Source organism: Mobula birostris, chromosome 25 (genome assembly GCF_030028105.1).
Source record: "Mobula birostris isolate sMobBir1 chromosome 25, sMobBir1.hap1, whole genome shotgun sequence".
Taxonomy (NCBI): domain Eukaryota; kingdom Metazoa; phylum Chordata; class Chondrichthyes; order Myliobatiformes; family Myliobatidae; genus Mobula; species Mobula birostris.
In genome coordinates this window covers 47,452,159-47,471,775 of record NC_092394.1, presented here as the reverse complement: position 1 = coordinate 47,471,775, position 19,617 = coordinate 47,452,159, and the positions used below count along the sequence as shown (strand labels likewise).

The window sequence follows — 19,617 nt, the reverse complement described above, 5'->3', positions numbered from 1 at the left end:
CACTATAGGAAGGATGTGGAAACCATAGAAAGGGTGCAGAGGAGATTTACAAGGATGTTGCCTGGATTGGGGAGCATGCCTTATGAGAATAGGTTGAATGAACTCAGCCTTTTCTTGGAGCGACAGAGAATGAGAGGTGACCTGATAGAGGTGTACAAGATAATGAGAGGCATTAATCATGTGGATAGTCAGAAGTTTTTCCCCAGGGCTGAAATGGCTAGCACGAGAGGGCATAGTTTTAATCTGCTTGAAAGTAGGTACAGAGGAGATGTCAGGGGAATTTTTTTTATGCAGAGAGTGGTGAGAGGTGGAATGGGCTGCCGGTGGCGGCGGTGGAGGCGGAAACAATAGGGTCTTTTATGAGACTCCTGGATGGCTACGTGGAGCTTAGAGAAATAGAGGGCTATGGGTAAAGCCTAGGTAGTTCTAAGGTAGGGACATGTTTAGCACAGCTTTGTGGGCCGAAGGGCCTGCATTGTGCTGTATGTTTTGTAAGTTTCTGTGACTCTTGTTGGAAATTCTAATTGCCTGGCACTTTAAAGTCACTTGTCAGCCCCTGGCAGAATGTGGTCTAATCTTGCTCAGTGAAGACGTGGATTGCTTTATTTGCTGAGGAGGTGGGGATAGGATTTTGAGTAATCATCACAAAGATACCCACTGCATATTTTTTTGAAAAAAACAAAGTTCATTGATGAAGTAGCTGAAAATAATTGGAACTAAGGTACTGCTTGGGATATTAGACCTCAGCAACCATAGCCTTCTTTATCCAAGGTATGACTTCAACCAGTGGAGTCCTTGATCTTCCTTCCGAAGATGCTGTTGACTCCATTTAAGGTACTTCGATGCAGGGGTATTTGCTCCCACCTTGCCTTGGAACTCAACTCTTGTAATCCATGTATAGATCAAGGCTGTGAATGGACCTGACAAAATGTAAGCCTCAGGTTATTGATCAGTTAGTTTTGCTTGATAGCGCTATTGATACAATTGTACTCTTTGGAACTGCAGCAACTGCATGCCAAACACATGGAGTCTGTCCTCTCCCGATTTCAGTCCAGTAACTAGTCCTTGAATTGCTTCAAACTCAGTTTCACTCTTCCTTATTAAAGGAGGCAATAAAACATACACAGTGGTGTAGGTGCAGTCCCACCAGTCCTATGTATTTAAAATATTACCTCCTTACTTTTGTATTCAGTTCACTCAGTAATAACATTCTGTGATTGACCCTGGAACATGGCTTAATTTTAAATGCCTTACATAGACTTTCTTTATCAGCTAAGCTTTGCAGTAAATTTCTTGTTTTTGTATGACCAAATTTTTTTTTTATTTTTAATTGATTTCAACATTTACAATCACATGTTAAGAACGTGTGTATTTTGATTGTATATTGCCAGTGATAGGAGTGAGCTTTGGATTTCTTGGCATCTGAATTTGTGAAGGGAGCATGCCAGTGAAATGGCCTATCTTCGTTGTCTAATTAGGGTGTAGCTCGATCCAAAGGAATGCCACTGGCAATCATTTTGATTTGGGTGAGGGGATTAAGACAGGAAAGTAGTGTTTGTTCGCGTAGTTGGATTATTGGTATTTATACATATACACAGTGGATTCTGGTTAATTTAGGCACAGCAGGACCAGTACATTTTGGCCCAATTAAGCCACTGCTCCATTTACAGAATTTCATAGAAATTGCTTAAAAAAAAATTAAAAAAAAACAAACTACCATTTAACTATTGTTTCCTAATGGTTGTCAACGGTGGAATCTATCTGCGGACTTTGCCATGTTCTTTTGATTGACTGTACATGAATAAACTCAGTGTAGGCACCAAGTATAGATAATGCACTGGCTCCATACCATGCTTTTGACGATTGCCTCCAAATCTTCATTTTAATTGTAACATCCAAGATGATTGTTGATACCTTCAAATTTTTTGTAGTCCCTGACTTGTTGATGTAGTGAAATCATTTAATTTTCACCCACGACCATTTCTGGCATCTCCAAGCCTGAATGCTTGAACTGCAGGGAGCAAAACATTTCCGAATTGTCTTACTGCTTTGTTCTCTAGAACTATTAGTGACAAAAATCACTACATTTTCACACAAACATGTGCAACTGAAGCTATTTAGAAATTTTCACTCCAAGCTCAGTGTAATGTCTAACAGCCACACAAGTGCATGTGACTGAGGGTAGTTAGAAACTGTTTGGCAACAGTCTCCTATCCCGATTAAACTGCACAGCATCTCAAATAAATGAAGAGGATTTTGGTTATCTTCTCGATAGCTTTTGTTCTTTAAGACTTGTCCTAACTGAGCGGTTGCAATACACACAATATGCTGGAGGATCTCAGCAAGTCAGACAGAGTCAATGAATGGGAATATACAGTCGATGTCTTGAGCCAAGGGCCAATCAGGACATTGTGTGTGTTGCTCTAGATTTTCAGCATCTGCAGTAACTCTTGTGCCAAATAAGCTGCTGTCCCAGTTGGAACAATTAACCAAAATACACCGTATCCTCTTAAAGTGGGAGACGGGATGGCAGCTTGGAGGTTGGGCCAGGTGCCAAAGGAACTTGTAATTGTAAGACTTCTTAATAAGTTCTAGTCCCAGCTGGGTGCCAAATATCATTCAGACACACTGAAGTAATAGTTTCAGTCAAATGAGGCAACAAAGGGAGCAGACTGATGAAGTATCATGTTGAGCTAATAACAAGTTCTGCTAACCTGCCAGGAAAAGATCTCTTTCCCTTTCACCCCCCTCCCCCCCACCCCCCCACCTTCCCCTCCTGAACTGGCTGAACAATCCCTGGATTAGAAAATCTGCAAATCCTTGAGAAAGTTTTAATACTTTATTTCAAGTTAGTTGCTGTCTAGAAGATTAAAGGAAATGTGCTTGTATTGTTTCTCCTTGATGTAATGTCTGGCTGTTTACTTTGACCCTTACACTGAAATGCATTTAGTTATTCAATACAGTAATTTTGAATGCATTGGCTGTACTACTCTGACTGGAATAGTTTCTGACGAGGGCCCTTGCACATCTAGCTATATATGACACAGTAGAATTGGAATGTGAAGTGTTTCATGAGAAGTCATTTCCTGGAAGTGAGAAATATATTTTGTGACCTCCTTGCACTAACTTTAGATGTTCTCTGTAACTTCACTGTATGAAACATGATGTCACTGACTGGTAAGTAACATTTATTTGATGGGAATGTAAATTGCAACTCAACTTGAGAACTTTGTTTTCTTTTTATTTTAGGTGTAATCCTAAACCAGGGTCCTACCCAACTCAAACTTATTACTATCCTTCATCCACTGACCCAGAGCACTGCTATAATTCAGCAATATTAAAACAGCAGATTAGTTTGTATGGAAATGTGCAGCAACAGCATCATAGTTATAATCTTGAACGTACTCCTGGATTTGGATATGATGTGGTTCATGGATACAGTCATGACATTATGCATCCATCTGGACATGTATTCAACCATAATCTTAGGCAGGCACTTGGACATGGACACAGCCATGATGTTGGACACACACCTGGACGTGGACTTGGCTGTGAATTTGGGCTGGCATCTGGGCACAGTCACTGCCATGACTTTGGGCATGCATCTGGTCATGGACACAGTCATGATGTCTTTATATCTGAACATGGCCATGATCTTGGGCACACGAACAATCCTGAAGATGGGCATACCTGCGACCATAAACCCAGTTATCAATATTCTGGGGACGTACAATATAGTTCTCCGGGGCTCCAAAAGGGTGTTAAAAGTTCTGCTTCCAAACAAGACTCCTTTTCTGTGCTAATGGGCTAAGTTTTGCTCTGGGTTTTTTTTAGCAGGCAGCTGCACACATGAGGCACCAGGCCATCATTATCACAGGGAACATCATTCCATACTAAAGATGTCATTTTAAGTTAAAATTTTGTAGTTCAATCTTCTGAGACAGCACCAAAGTGGATGTTGATACATTGTGAATCCTATCACTAGTATGCAATTGAAGTTATGAAAGATTTTTTAAAAGTCTGCATCTGTTCATTTGCCAAACATTAGAATTAAAAATGTCATGTATTTAGTAATTTTTAATTCCATTTATTTGTTGTGCTACATTTTTAGTTTGAGAAATTTGTTTCTGCTTGCCATTTAAAATGCCCATGCAACTATGATCAGCAGGCTGAATTTTTCATTCATTTGACATGCTTATTTAACATTGCTAATAACCGTTTTGTAAACAACATACTTTGGAAATATCCTGGCCCGAATATCCTGGCTTGAGACCTGAGACAACTGTATGGTGAAACCTGATTTGTACTGTTATGGAATAATAGTCATTTCTGTTAGACCAAGAGATGTATATTAGAGGTGAAGTACTGGAGAAAAGAAAACGTGGCCCTCCATGCATGTTACAGTGTGACAGAGATAATGGGCAAGGAGATTCTAACACAGTCTTTACCTATTTTACTGTCAGTCCAGCTTGATATTTGCCGCCTTTTCTGGTAGGTAGGAGTGATGGCAAGACTTTCTTTCAATAGTGAGGTGGGGAAATGTAAGGATGAGTTTCCATTGTTTTGATATCATTAGGTTAGTAGTGCTGGAGACTGTAAACATGATACTAAGGCTGCTGATGATTTGTATGCTCCATTGCAAAGTCTGTCCACTTTTGACTCCATAGTTGTGTTCATTTCACCCCCTTCCTCAGTTCCTTTGCTGCCAAAACCTTATTCAATATTTCAGAATCAAGTTTAATATCACTGGCATATGTTCTGAAGTTTGTTTTGCAGTAGCAATATATTGCAATACATAATAGTAAAAAATTATGAATTACAGTAAGACATATGTAAAAATTAAGTAGTGCAAATAGTAAAAAAAAAAAGAGGTAGTGTATATGGGTTCATTGTCCATTCAGAAATCTGATGGTGGAGAGGTACAACCTAAAATGTTGAATGAGTGACTTCAGGTTCCTATACCTCTTCCTTAAAGGTAGCAATTAGAAGAGGGCATGCTCTGAGTGATGGGGGTTCTAATGATGGATGCTGCCTTTTCTGAGGCATTGCTTTATGATACCTCTTTGCTGGGGAGACTAGTGCCTTTAATGCAACTTTCTGATCCTGTGCAATGGCTCTTCCATACCAGTCAGTGATGCAGCCAGTTAGAAAGCTTTTCATAGTACATCTGTAGAAATTTCCCAGAGTCTTTATTGACATATCAAGACTCCTCAAACTCCTAATGAAATATAGCCGCTGTCGTGCTGCCTTTGTAATTGCATCAGTATGTTGGGCCAGGGTCCTACCTCATTTTCCCCTTCCTGAAGTCCACATTCAATTCCTTGGTCTTACTGATGTTGACTGCAATGTTGTTGCGACACCACTCAACCAGCCTTCTCTGTGAGCTTCCTTGTCGCCAGCTGAAATTCTGTCAACAATTTTAACAATAGAAATAATTTTGTTACCTGTGAACGTGTCTATTCCAATGGTCTCTTGCCTAGCTTTCTATCTTCTAACATACACTGCCTCATATCCTCGGGAAATGGTAGCTTGGCTGAGTTACGTTCACTTTTCTTTTGAGTAAATACATATAACTGTCCAAATAATATAGTTACTGCAAGACAAATTAGAAGTAACCCAAAGTGTTGGCTTGTGTCCATTGGCCAAAAACTTAAGGAATACACATCTTAGATGTGTTTGTTTACCTCGGAGTTTGACTTGCATTTGAAAGCAACAATCATTACTTAATCTGAATAATGCAAATTAAAATGAATTAGGAAGGAAAAGCTTTGAGCACCATTGTCCTGGAAATATTTAATTCTGAAAGAACAGCTAATTCTCTGTACTTTTCATTCTTGTCCTACTGACAAAAATTGAATTGTGTATTTTTGTCTACAAAACAGTTCTTAAAAAAAAATAGGCAGCAGGGGATGAAGACGAACTGAGGGTGCCCTTCATCTCAGGTTTAAATGCATCTTCAAATCGCTTCCTAATACACTTGTATTACAGAAGCACTTTCACTATGTATTCTGAATATTTGATTACATTAAGAGTGCCTTCTGTTAAATGCAGCTGAAATTTTGAAGCTGATTGGATGTTTATATTTTTTGGTAATAATACAGTAACTTGCTGTCCTTTGGGAAGGTGGCAAAGTGGCTTGGAGAATAAATTAATTCTTGGGATGGTTGAAAAAAAAACTAATTTAAAGTGGTTAGTGATTGCTTCTGCCTGCAATTCGTAACATTGCGAAAAGCTTGAACAGAAATGGGAATGATTTCAGTGGGAAAACTTAAGTGTAAGGCTAAAATAGCACAAAATACTGTGATAAAATTTGGAATGTACATTACCACAGTAGGCCAGCAGTTTGACGTCCTGTTAAAACAAAGGGAATGTCGACTCAGACCTTCAGGCCTGCGTTTGGGCATTTTCATGCCTTACAGGGTGCAGATTGGAAGTCTGTGTGGGGCGTTAAAACACAAGTAGCTAATTACATGCGTTTGTATCTACCTGAGACCAATGAGCACATCCACAGATGGATGCATTCAAAAATAAAGGAGATAGAATAATTTATAGTTTAGCCCATTTTAATCTCAAAAATTGGTAAAGGCACTTTCCATTAAACTGCCTCAATATATAGAGGACCCGACTTGGGACAGTGCAATACTGAACCTCCTGTTAGGAAACAAGAAAGGGCAAGTACCAGAAGTGGTAATCAGGGAGTACTTTTGCATCTAATAAACATAATTCTATTAGTTTTTAGATAGTGATGGAAAAGGCTAAGTCAGGATCACAGATAAGGGTCTTAAAATGAAGCAGGGCTAATTTTGGGGGGAATTAGATAGTATCTAGCAGAGGTTGATTGGGTGAGCTTGTTGAAAGGGGGAAAAATGAAGAGCAAGTGGAAAGCTTTTAAGAGTGTAATATCAATTGTCTAAGAGCAGGATGTTCCTGTTGAGATGAAGGGGAAACCTGGCAAATTTGGAGAACCTTGGCTAATGAGAAATATTGAGGCTCAGGTCAACAAAAAGGAAACATACATTGGGTTTAGGTTGCGCATATCCCTTGATGACTATGGATGGATTAAGAATACTGTTAAGGGGGAAATCAAGAGAGCAACGACAGGGTATGAGATGGATCTGGAAGGTAAGGTTAAGGAAATTCCCAACAAGTTCTATAGCTATATTAGTATGGTGGCTAACGAGAGAGTAGGTCTCTTTAGAGATTGCCAAGGCTGCAAAGGTGGGATTTGTTAACTGAGAAGAAGATCGTAATTACTCAAGAGATAAGGAAAACAAGCAGAGATGTTTTGGAGGACATGTGTATTACCAGGTGTTTGCAGCCTTACAACGTGTTAAGGTGGATAAATTCCCAGGGCCTGACCAAGTGTGTCCTCTTGTGGAAGGCTAGTGATGAAATGGCCGAGGCCCTTGTGGAAATATTTCACTCATCATTAGCCACTGGTGAAGTTCCCTCCTTATGGAAGGCAGCTGATGATGTTCCATTGTTTAAAAAGAGTAAGGAGGACCAGCCATGGAATTAAGCAGTCAGCCTGACATCAGTAGTGGGAAAGTTATGGTGAAAATTCTGAGGGACAGGATTTACCAGCATTTTGATCGACAGAGTGTGATTAGGTGGATTCGTCATAACTTTGTGTGTGGGAAGTTGAGCTTTGTTTTTTAAAGGTAACCAGAAAGGTAAATGAGGGTAAGCCTGTGGATGTTGTCTATTTGCATTTTAGCAAGACCTTCAACAAGGTCCCACATGACAGACTGGTCTAAAGGTTAGGTGCTGGGGAATCCAGGGAGAGCCAGTCAGGAAGATTCAAACTTGGTTCAGAAGTAGGAATAACAGAGTGGTGGTTGAAAGTTATTTCTTGGAATGGAGGCCAGTAACTAGTGATGGCCTACATGGATCAGAGTGGGAATGCACAAGACTTCTGTTCAGCTTTAACATAGAAGTCATCTCCTGAGGCGAACCCTTGCCTGATACAGGATGCCCGCTGCTCTCTTTATTTCCGGTAGGTGCAAATGGATTTTTCTGAAGGGGACCAAATCCCGGCTGGGCAAATTGTACAGTGCAGGGCTGGAGTCTCAGTGTGACCAGCTTTTCTATCTTCACCTCCTTTTTAAAGGAAATGTGCAAAATACTGGAGGAACTCGGCAGGTCATGTAGCATCCATGGAAGGGAATAAACAGTCATTTTTTTAGGCTGAAAACCTTCACCAGGGCCCCTCCATCGATGTTGTCTGACTTGCTGAGTTCCTTCAGCATCTTGCATGTGTTGCTCTGGATTTCCAGCATCTGCTGTATCTCTTCTGTTTAAAATATGACTTTTTTTTCATATACTTCCAAAAATTAAGTGGGATTATAAACAGATATCACCTGGGAGGATAGTAAATATTTAAGGACAGTAAGCCCAGTTTTAATTATTAGTAAATAACTGAGTCCTGATGAAGAGCCTCAACATTGAGGGTGTTTAAGGAGGAGATTGATAGGTATCTAATTAGTCAGGGTATCAAGGGATATGAGGAAAAAGCTGAAGATTGGAACTAGATGGGAGAATAGTTTAGCTCATGGTGGAGTGGTGGAGCAGACTCGATGGGCCGAATGGCCTATTTCTGCTCCTTTGTCTTGTGATACATTTGAGTTCAGAAATTCTGATACCCCTGCTAGTTCTTATTCACCCATCAACCCTGTAGCCTTAGATTGCTATGGCTTTTTTGATCAGGTTTTTTTAAAGATCCTTTAGTATCTCGTCTTTCTCTTTCTGTAACATACAGATCTATAACTTCAGATCTCCGTGAAGCTTGAATTTTGGCTCTGTTTCATGTACAATTTTACCATTGGCTTTAGGTACCTAAGTATTAAACTTCCATCCTCCTTACCTCTCCTACTTTAAGACCATCTGACAACCCACCTCTTCAATCAGACTTCTTGAACAGATTTTGTAATGAGTTACCCCTATTCACATTATATTGTTTAGAGCACGTGTATTGTTTGATGGCATTGCTATCAATGATAGAGATCGCCTCCAGAACTGCAGTGTTTTGCAGCCTTGGAAGGAAGTTGGGAAATCACTTGAAATGATCAGAATTTGTAACACCTGCTGTGTAATACCCTGAAAGCCTTAACTTGATGGCAGTAATTTAAAAGTTAACTGGTTCTGAAACTCATCTTGTCCATTTGTATTGTTTCTTCGGATGACTATTTCAAAATGTAAGGAATTTAAAAATGTTTTTTATAAAATAAAAATCTACTATTTCGTATTGTAATTGTGTAATGGTTTAAAAAAAAATTAAAACTGCATTTTGCTTCCTGAAATATGTTTAATGTGATTGTCTGCCCAGCCAGCTTGATGTTATCAGCTGGTGAACATCAAGGACGACCTTGAATTAAAGTCTGTCATCAACAGGGATCACAGAAGGAGCATTAACAGGATAAAAACTACGAGAACTTTCTTTCAGACTGATGGTGAATTGTCAATCTACCTCTGCCCTCTAATTCTGATGCAGTGTTTCCTGATGTGGTTTCGGAATCTATTTTTGGTTAGTTCTGTTACAATATTAAAAGAGCAGTAAGAACACAGATTGCCATTGTTCTTCAGTTCTTTATTATTACTTTTTTTCTGAAAAGTACAGAAGTTGCCAAGGACAGGTTAAATTTCATCAGTAGTTACCCTCTTTAATTGCATCACTTACTACTTCACATCTATTGTTTCAAAGTATATATTTAAATTGCTTGATATTTATATTATCTGTAACATTTTTAAGAACGTAGAACAGTACAGCATTGAACATGCCCATTGGCCCACAACATTGTGGACCCCTTATAACCATCAATCTAAACCTTCCCACCCATACGGCCCTCTATTTTGTTTTCATCCATGTGTCTTTCTAAGAGTGTCTTTCTAAGAGTCTCTTAAATGTCCTTAATGCATCTGCCTCTGACATCCCCTCCTATACTTTCCTCCCAGCACCTTAATGTTATGCCTCCTTGTATTAGAGTGGGCACGTGGCCAAGTGGTTAAGGCATTGGACTAGCGACCTGAAGGTCGTGAGTTTAAGCCCCAGCCGAGGCAGCATGTGTTGTGTCCTTGAGCAAGGCACTTAATCACACATTGCTCTGCGACGACACTGGTGCCAAGCTGTATGGGTCCTAATGCTCTTCCCTTGGACAACATTGATGTCGTGGAGAGGGGAGACTTGCAGCATGGGTAACTGCTGGTCCTCCATACAACCTTGCCCAGGCCTGCGCCCTGGAGAGTGAAGACTTTCTAGGCGCAGATCCATGGTCTCGCAAGACTTGGATACCTTGTATTAGACACTTCTACCCTGGGGAAAAACTCTGACTGTTCACTTGAATTATGCTCTTTTTATCATCTTTTACACCTTTATCAAGTCACCTCCCATCCTCTCCAAAGAGAAAAGCCCCAGCTTGTTCAACATATCCTCATAAGACACACTTTCTAATCCAGGCATCTTCCTGGTAAATCTCCTCTGCGCGCTCTCTAAACTTCTAAGTGCATCCTCCTTATAATGTGGCGACCAGAACTGAACACAATATTCCAAGTGCGGTCTAATCAGAGTTGCAACATTACTTGCAATACTAGAACTCAATCCCCTGACTAATAAAAGCCAACACACCATACACCTTCTTAACCACTCAATCAACTTGTGCCGCAACTTTGAAGGAGCTGCTGACGTGAACTCCAAAAACCCTTTTCTTTCACGCTGTTTAAAGTTCTGCCATTAACCGTGTATTGTCATCAAGTTTGACCTTCCAAAGTGAAGGTTGAACTTGATACACTTGATAATATTTTGCTGCCTAGTTTCAACCTAGTTCTGGCTCCTATCAATGCCCAGTAGCAAACTTCTACACTATCCACAACACCACCAACCTTTGTGCAGTGGCAATCGTAATAACCCACTCTTCCACTTCCTCATCCCAGTCATTTAAAAAAAAATCACGAAGAGCAGTGATCACAGTGGAACACCACTAGTCTCTGACCATCAGGCTGAATACACTTGATCTACTACCGCTCTTTGCCTTCTGTTGGCAAGCTAATTCTGAATCCACACAGCCAAATTTCTCCGGACCCTGTACCCCTTGACTTTGTTAAATGCCTTACTAAAATCCATATGCACCACATCCACTGCTCCTCCCTCATCAAAATCTTTTGTCAGTTCCTCAAAGAATTCAGTCAGGCTTGAGAGCCATGACCTACTCCTGATAAAGCCATGTTGCCCAACACTAATCAGACTATGCTTCTCTAAATGGTCATAAATAATATCTATGGTTCTTCTCACAATAGTTTGCCCACCACTGACATAATACTAGTTTATAATTTCTGGGGTTATTCCTATTATTTTTCTTAAACAAAGGAAACACATTTGCTCCTCTCCAACCCACAGGCACTACTGTGGCCAGTGAGGACTCTAGGAGAGCCGCTAAAAGTGAATCAATCTCTTCCCTTCCTATAATAACCTGGTTAGTAGGGGGTTATCTGGTCACACGGATGTGATTGAGCCAGAAGGCCCATTATCATGCTAAATTTCCAGATTTAAAAATAAATGCTTCTTACTTGCTAGCCAAATTCAATTCACTTCTTGAAAGCAATTGGGCTTGGGAACTGTACTCAAGACCTTCAAGTCAATATGGTTCAGATTCTCAATGAGAGACTGTAGGGGAGTCTGAAAGCTATTTTATCTGCTGTTGTCTACTGCTTGGAGGCAGTTCCAAAAATCGCCAACTCATCAATCTCTTCCCTTCCTGTTTGGCTGCAGGGACATGCCCATCCTAATGTTTTTCTCTTGATTTTTGAACTGATTCAGAATCAACTCTGGAAACTTGATTGCATAATCTAGGCTGTGTATGCAGTACTCTAGAAGTTTGCACAGTCAGAAGTACTATCTTTGAGATAAGATTAAATTAGTGCACCATCTGCCCCACTCTACTAAATGTAGACACAGAGCTAATGTGTTTTTCCTGGTGTCCTGAGCAATCTTAATGTTTCACCCAATTTTGCTTTAACAATAATAACCTGGTCATAGTCATATTGGTGTTTGGGGAATATTGGTGAGGAAGTAATACAGAACATCTTGAATACATGAAAGATCTTTTTATATGCATAAGTTATTTATTACACGCTGAACAGAATATTTAAAAACAATCAGCGTTTTTACAGAAAAACAGGATCTAGGAAAAATGAAGCTTTCTGAAGGAGCCTTTTTTGAACATGAGTTGGCGATTTTTGGAACTGCCTCCAAGCAGTAGACAACAGCAGATAAAATAGCTTTCAGACTCCCCTACAGTCTCTCATTGAGAATCTGAACCATATTGACTTGAAGGTCTTGAGTACAGTTCCCAAGCCCAATTGCTTTCAAGAAGTGAATTGAATTTGGCTAGCAAGTAAGAAGCATTTATTTTTAAATCTGGAGATTTAGCATGATAATGGGCCTTCTGGCTCAATCACATCCGTGTGACCAGATAACCCCCTACTAACCCATACATCTTTGGAATGTGGGAGGAAACCCACACAGCAATGGGGTGAACATACAAACTTCGTACAGACTATGGCTGAATTGAACCCGGGTCACTGTCACTGTAATTGCATTACAATAAGTGCTGCGCTTGCATAAAGAGTTGAGCCTTGAAACTGCAAACTTCAAAATTTAAGGATTAAATGGAAGGGGTTGGGGTGGGTAGAGAAACTCATATGGCTTCTACTTTAACGTGATATCCAGTGCTCCCTGTTGACAAGTTATGACTGTTAAAGTGGATGAAACAACTGCCTTGTTGATGTTTGCTATCATGACTCAGAGTTAAAGTTAGAGAAACCAGGCACCAATGGAAACTGATTGTCAGTGCTTTCATTACAGAAATGATTAGAAGGGAAGACAGTTGTGGGAAATGTACAGATTACTGATTAAAGCAGCAGTCACAGATTCTCACAGCCACATGTAAGGGCGAGATTATCACGCAAACAAAAGTATTCCATTTTTTATCATTCCTTAATTTTCAGAGGGAGAAGGGAACATACTAAAGTGAGGCCATACAGTCACAGCTCTGAAGGTTGAAAACAGGCAAGGGCCATTCTCAAGCATTAGCATTGTTCATTGCAAAAGTGTAATGTTCAATCCTAGGAATGGATTACACAGCAAACCAGACATAAATAAAAACATAAATAAAGATAATTTCCTTATTGTTTTCAGTGGCTGAGTTGAAAGATTCTGTCATCTTGTCAAATTAATGGGTCCAAGTTTTGTGTCTATCATAGCAAGGGCTTATCTAAACAACCAGGTTTGGAAATTCTATCTCAATTACTTGTGCAGTATTGTTCAATTTTATTGAAGCTATTACGTTAACCTAATCAGCATTTTCACAGATGCTGGAAACCCTTCGATATCCAAGATGCAACACCCAGGGAAATGTGATTACTGCCTCATCTTTGGCTGCACTTCTCAGCTTGCTTTTCACTTTCCTGTAGAAAATAGGCTGTATGAATCCTGCCTTTGATTAATGCAGGATTAATCATGGGGCTTGTTTTCTTACCATCCACTATGTCTAGAGTTTTGAATTAATAATGGAATCTACCAGTCTCTTCCTGGAACATATATTCAACAACCAGGCTTTCATGATGTCCTGAACAGCAGATTCCAGGGGAATACAATCTTCCAACTGAAGTTCCATATCTTGCTTTCATCATCAAGAATGGTTGTAAAAGGCCTTGCTTTGGTCAGGGTCTGAGACCAAGCCCTATTATTCTAGATGCAGCTAAGAAAGACAGTCTTTCCCAGTGTATGCCGTTAAGCCGTCTCATATGTCCACACACTCTTCTTGACTCTAAGGATTACAGGTGCAATCCACAAAGTCTTGCCTCCTAGAAAAAACTTTTCTCATGCCCATTACTGCATCATCTCTGAAAAGCATATATGCTTAGGTGTCCAAGATGATGATAATTTTATCACTCCCTGCACATTTGTAGCAAAACTTCTTTACATACCTACTACTACCCCTTTGCAAAATGGGAAGTCGGTCTCTCTAGTACATAAGGGACTTGATGTGAATCTGGACAAAGCTAGCATTGGGCTCAGTTTTTAGATGTATGAACAGTTTAGAGCAGTGATAAACAGCCACCTCTTAACTCCATAATCTCTATCACCATAGAACTTGTGATTGGAAGTACCCTGTAATTAATTTTGTTGTTCTTCTGCCATCCAGTTAAAATGCAATCTCACTCCATGTATTCCTTTTTTGGTATTGCACTTAATTACTTTGGCTAGCAGAAATCAATGGCAAATTTAAAACGAGCACTTGGCCCACAATTACCATTTATGGAAACACAAGAGATGCTGTAATCTGGAGCAAATCCTGGAGGATTTAAGTGGATCAGGCAGTGTCTATGGAGAAAACTGGACAGTCAATGATTCCGGTCAAGATCCTGCATAGGTCTCAAACCAAAATGCTGCCTGATCTGCTGAGTTTCTCCAGTTTTTGTGTGTTGCTGCCATTTATGAAAGAGTTTTAGATCTCTTCCATCTTCTGTGCTTTTCAATTGGATATTAAAATACCTGCCTCTAATTTTTTAGGCAATATCCCCTCACCTTAGATTTTCCAACCAATAGAAGTATTTCCTCTCTACCTATCTTGAAAACTTAGTCCTCTTAGGCACACGAAGTGGTGCTTGCAAAAAACCCATAGTAATCTCTTGAAATTGCAGGGCATAAAACTAACATGGTCTACGTCAAGGATTTTAGAACATCGCTGCTACCAGCTTTTCCCCATTAGAAAATTCTCTGATGTGCAATCTTAGGACCATGTTGGATAATTTCACTTGGTTAATTTGAAATCCTTTTTCTAATTTTGCCTGTCAGATGCTTCTAACTATGTTGTTTTTGCAGAGTCAACCAATCATGTGTAGCTTTCTACCCATCAATAAAAACAATGATCTTTGTGGAGAACCATTAGTCATGGCTTACTCTCTGTCTTCTGCTGCTAGAACAAAGATAAACAGTGGTATTGTGGAATACTAGACGTTCTCAAGGCATATACTACCTAATGTGGGCACATGTTGCCCTTTCACCATTGGGCTACATCAGATTCCCAGAACAGATGCTCTATTCTGATTCAAGAAAGTATTCAAAGCCTCCTTAAAAGGAATGCAGCAATCTCACAGACAGTCGACAGCCCCCGGCTTATGATTACTCGAAGTGGTGGAGAAGCATTTGGGATAGCATTAATCTCAAGGCTATACATGGAAACACACAGAAACTGGACATAAAGGGTAAGAGTACACTGCCTCTCAAACTACTCAGCCACCTACATCATGGGGCACTTGTCCACCTATGGAAGAGTCTGTGATCCTCAAATAGTCCCCAACAATCACAAGCCTCAAACCAAAGGGAAGAGTATCATTAACAAGAGAAAATCTGCAGATGCTGGAAATCCAAGCAGTGCACACAAAATGCTGGAGGAACTCAGCAAGCTAGGCATCATCTATGGGAAAAAAAGTACAGTGGACTGTACTTTTTTCAGAAGATGATTATTCTTGATCATCAGGGGTCATGTATTATACACCGTGCAGGCAGTCTGCTTTTCATCACTTGTTTCAGTTTCCATTTAAAGTTAATGGGAGTGATGAAAAATTATCAGCCATGCTGCACTATCATACTAAGTCAACTACAAACGTATTACCTTACTGTCAGTGGATGAGTGGAATAACACATTATATTCCGTCTGGGTAGCCTCCAACCTGATGGTATGAACATTGACTTCTCTAACTTCCGCTAATGCCCCACCTCCCCCCGTACCCCATCCATTATTTATTTTTATACACACATTCTTTCTCTCACTCTCCTTTTTCTCCCTCTGACTATACCCCTTGCCCATCCTCTGGGTTCCCTGCCCCCCCCCATCTTTCTCCATGGGCCTCCTGTCCCATGATCCTCTCGTATCCCTTTTGCCTATCACCTGTCCAGCTCTTGGCTCTATCCCTCCCCCTCCTGTCTTCTCCTATCATTTTGGATCTCCTCCCCTCCTCCCACTTTCAAATCTCTTACTAACTCTTCCTTCAGTTAGTCCTGACGAAGGGTCTCAGCCTGAAACGTGGATTGTACCTCTTCCTAGAGATGCTGCCTAGCCTGCTGTGTTCACCAGCAACTTTGATGTGTGTTGCTTATCTACCCAGTGTTAGTTTGGAAGCACCATTGACATTTTGATGGAAGGGATTATAAGTGGCCTTAACAGTCACATCGAAAATTTCAGATCAAATTTTAAAAAGGCTGAATGAGAGTGATGAATAATTACTGCAAAATAAAATATGCAGAACATTGTTGTAACAGATAATCAATGGCTTTCAATCAAATAACCTGAAAGAGTTTTTATAAATTTGGAAGCACTTTGTTGATGTTATTCAGCTATTAATTAAAATAAAATGGAACACTTTTCAAACTGTTATTTCAGTAATTGTTTTATTTTATAAAAACTTGGATTTGTAATAAAAAATCATGCATTTCTTGCTTTTGTCTTGTTTTTGTTATTGTACTATTGGATTTTAATAAATCAGGTTCTCTAATAATGAAATGTGATTGTTAGGAAAATACATTGCAATTGAATTTACAATGTACAGTGCCTAGAAAATAGTGTTCAGTCCCCACAACTGTTTTAACATTTTGTGGTCTCATGTTCTAAATTTAACATATATTGAAGGAGGATTTTTGAGCTAATCGACACAGCATTGTGCATTATGTCAAATCAAAAGTAAAAAATCCAAAACCCCTTAGCAATTTACTAAAAACTAAAAATGAAAATTGAAGCTGAAAAAATATTCATCCGTTTTGTACTGTGCTAATTTTCCCTCCTTACTAACTCACACAATTTGTTGATGTTCAAAATTGGAGAATCACCTGTTCTCAATGAATTTAGAAGAATGAATACCCCTCTATGTGTATGGTAGATATTCAACAGATCAAATCAAAATGAAGACAAAAGAGCATTCAAGGCAAGTCAAGGAAATTACAGTAGAGAAGCACAAATCTGGGGAAGAGTACAAGACCATTTCAAAGGCACTGAACATACCTCGGAGCTCAATGCAGTCCATTGCAAATAAGTGGAAAAACTATGAAATGACAGCCACATTGCCAAGGTCAGGCCACCCCTCTAAACTTAGTCACTTGTGAAGAATAGCACTTGTAAGGCTACTGTGATGCCAACAGTCATTCTGAGTGAGCTGCAGAAGTTACTGGCTGCAGCTGGAGATGAAGTTCATGTCTCCACAATCTCCAAGGTGCTGTATAACAAAGGATATTTATGGAAGAGTGACAAGGAAGAAACCCTGACCTAAAAAAAGCATATTCTTGCCCGTAATGACTGTGCAAAGCATCACTGTAGAAGAAGGTCTTGTGGTCAGATAAGACTCAAGTGGAATTTCTTAGTCTCAACACTAAGTGGTATGTGTGGAGTAAATCTAATATTGTGCATCAGCCAAGTAATACCATTCCTACTGTAAGGTATGGTGCAGGAGCATCATGCTATGGGGATGCTTTTCAGCAGCAGGGAATGGAAATCTAGTCAGGATTGATGGAAAGATGAGTGCTGCTAAATACAAAAAGATACTGGATAAAAACATGCTAGCCTCTGCCAGAAGGCTTAAATGAGGGAATAAGTTCTTCTTTCAATAGGACAATGGCCCAGAGCACACTGGAGTGGTTTTAAATCGAGAAGACTGATGTCATGGAGTGACCCAGTCAGAGTCCTGACCTTAACCTCACCAAACATCCCTGGCAAGACTTCAAGATTGCTGTCCACCATTTCTTCTCAACCAACCTGGCATAACTTCAGCAATTTTACAGGAGGAATGGGAAAATCTTGCTCCATCATGTTGTGCAGAGCTATAGAGACTTATCTAAAAAGATCACTGATGTAATAGATGCAAGAGGTGGTTCAACTAAGTACTGAGCAAAGGGGAATAAATACATTTGAACTGCTGGCATTTCAGTTTTTACATTTTTAATGTTGATGCTTTACAATTTTCCTTGATTTTTTTTGGGCTCTACTGTGATTCACAATTAAAAATTCTGAGTTAAATTGAGCAAAATCCCTGGTTATGTGAGCAAAGAGCTGGGGGCTGAATATTTTTTAAAAATATTGTAATTGGGCAATTAAAATCGCTCAACATTAAAATATCTTAACAAATATAATAACTCAGATTGGTGTAGCACTTTAAAATAGTAAATGTCTCAAAGTGCTTCATAGGAGTGCCATCAAAGAGGGGGAGTGTAAAATTAGAGGACCCAGATTTAAGGTGGGAGGGAAGATATAAAAGTGACCTAAGGGGTAACTTTTCATGTAGAGGGAATTGGAATTGGTTTATTATTGTCACATGCACTGAGGTACAGTGAAAATCTTTCCTTGCATACTGTTCATACAAATTGAATCATGGTGCATTGAGGTAGAACAAGGTATGCAAAATGAAGTGTCACTGCTGTAAAGAAAGTGCAAAATCATAACGAGGCAGATTGTATGATCAAGATTCCATCTTCTCATACTAGGGAAGCAATTAATAGTCTCATAACAGAGGGGTAGAAGCTGTTTTTGAGACTGGTAATACATGCTTTCAGGCTTTAGTATCTTCTGCCCAATGGAAGAGGTGAGAAGAGAGAATGTCAGGGTGGGTGGGGACTTCGATGATGGGTATATGGAATGAACTGCCAGAGGAAGCTGTGGGTCACAATTGCAATGCTTAAAAGACATTTGGACATGAGCATGGATGCAAAATGTTTTGGGGATATGGGCTGAATGACTCCAGCTCAGATGGACATCTTTTGGCATGGAGAAATTGGACTGAAGGGCCTGTTTATTTGCTGTATAACTCTATAACTTTGTCTGGGTTTATACTGGAGGCTACTGGGGGGGCAGGGCAGATCTCAAAGAAGGCTGACTTTGTGAAGCTTTGCCAAAAGAGGAAAACTTAACAGCAGACTCGGGGAACTTAATGCAGCAGAAAGCATGGAAAGTATAAGAAATGAGTAAGTGAAATTAAAAGGGAAATCTGGAAAGCAAACAGGGACATAAAGGAAAATCAAAGTAAATCCAAAGAACCTGTCACACAGGAGGATAACTAAGTGACCAGTTGGGTCTATTTGGGACAAAGGGGTGATCTGTGCAGTCTGTAGATGATTTAATTGTCAAAGATAATGCAGGTGAGTAAATATTATATCATATAAACAGTAAAAGAGGAGGTACTAAGGAGTTTAATATCTTAAGAATGGAATAACCACCAGACCCAAATGAAATCTATCCCAGACAGGTAAAAGAAGAAAGGGAGAAAATTATAGAGATGCTGACTACCATTTTTCAATCCTCTGTAGGAGTGGGGCCAGTAGGCTGGAGAACAGCTATTGCTTAAAAAGGACAGGAATCCATTTTAAGGGGCAGTCTATATATGTTCAGTTAAGATTTGTCAATGACACACACTAAGTGGCCACTTTATTAGGTCCTGTACCTAATAAAGTGGCCACTGATTATATTTCTCTGTGTTCATGATCATCTACTGTTACAGCCCATCCACTCCAAGGTTCAATATGTTGTGCGTTCTGTGATGCTCCTCTGCACACCACTGTTATAACGTGTGATTATTTGA

The 19,617-nt window shown here is 39.7% G+C and overlaps 1 protein-coding gene across 1 annotated transcript in view; it reads left to right on the top strand.

Moving 5' to 3' along the window:
- rhbdd2 (rhomboid domain containing 2) overlaps window positions 1-9,244 on the top strand; it is a 39,727-nt gene extending 30,483 nt beyond the window's left edge. Inside the window, exon 4 of the mRNA XM_072243107.1 lies at window positions 3,250-9,244. Within this exon, the coding sequence (XP_072099208.1) occupies window positions 3,250-3,811 (562 nt within the window). The 3' untranslated portion in view covers window positions 3,812-9,244. The remainder of the gene's footprint in view (window positions 1-3,249) is intronic.
- Window positions 9,245-19,617: the final 10,373 nt, after the last annotated feature.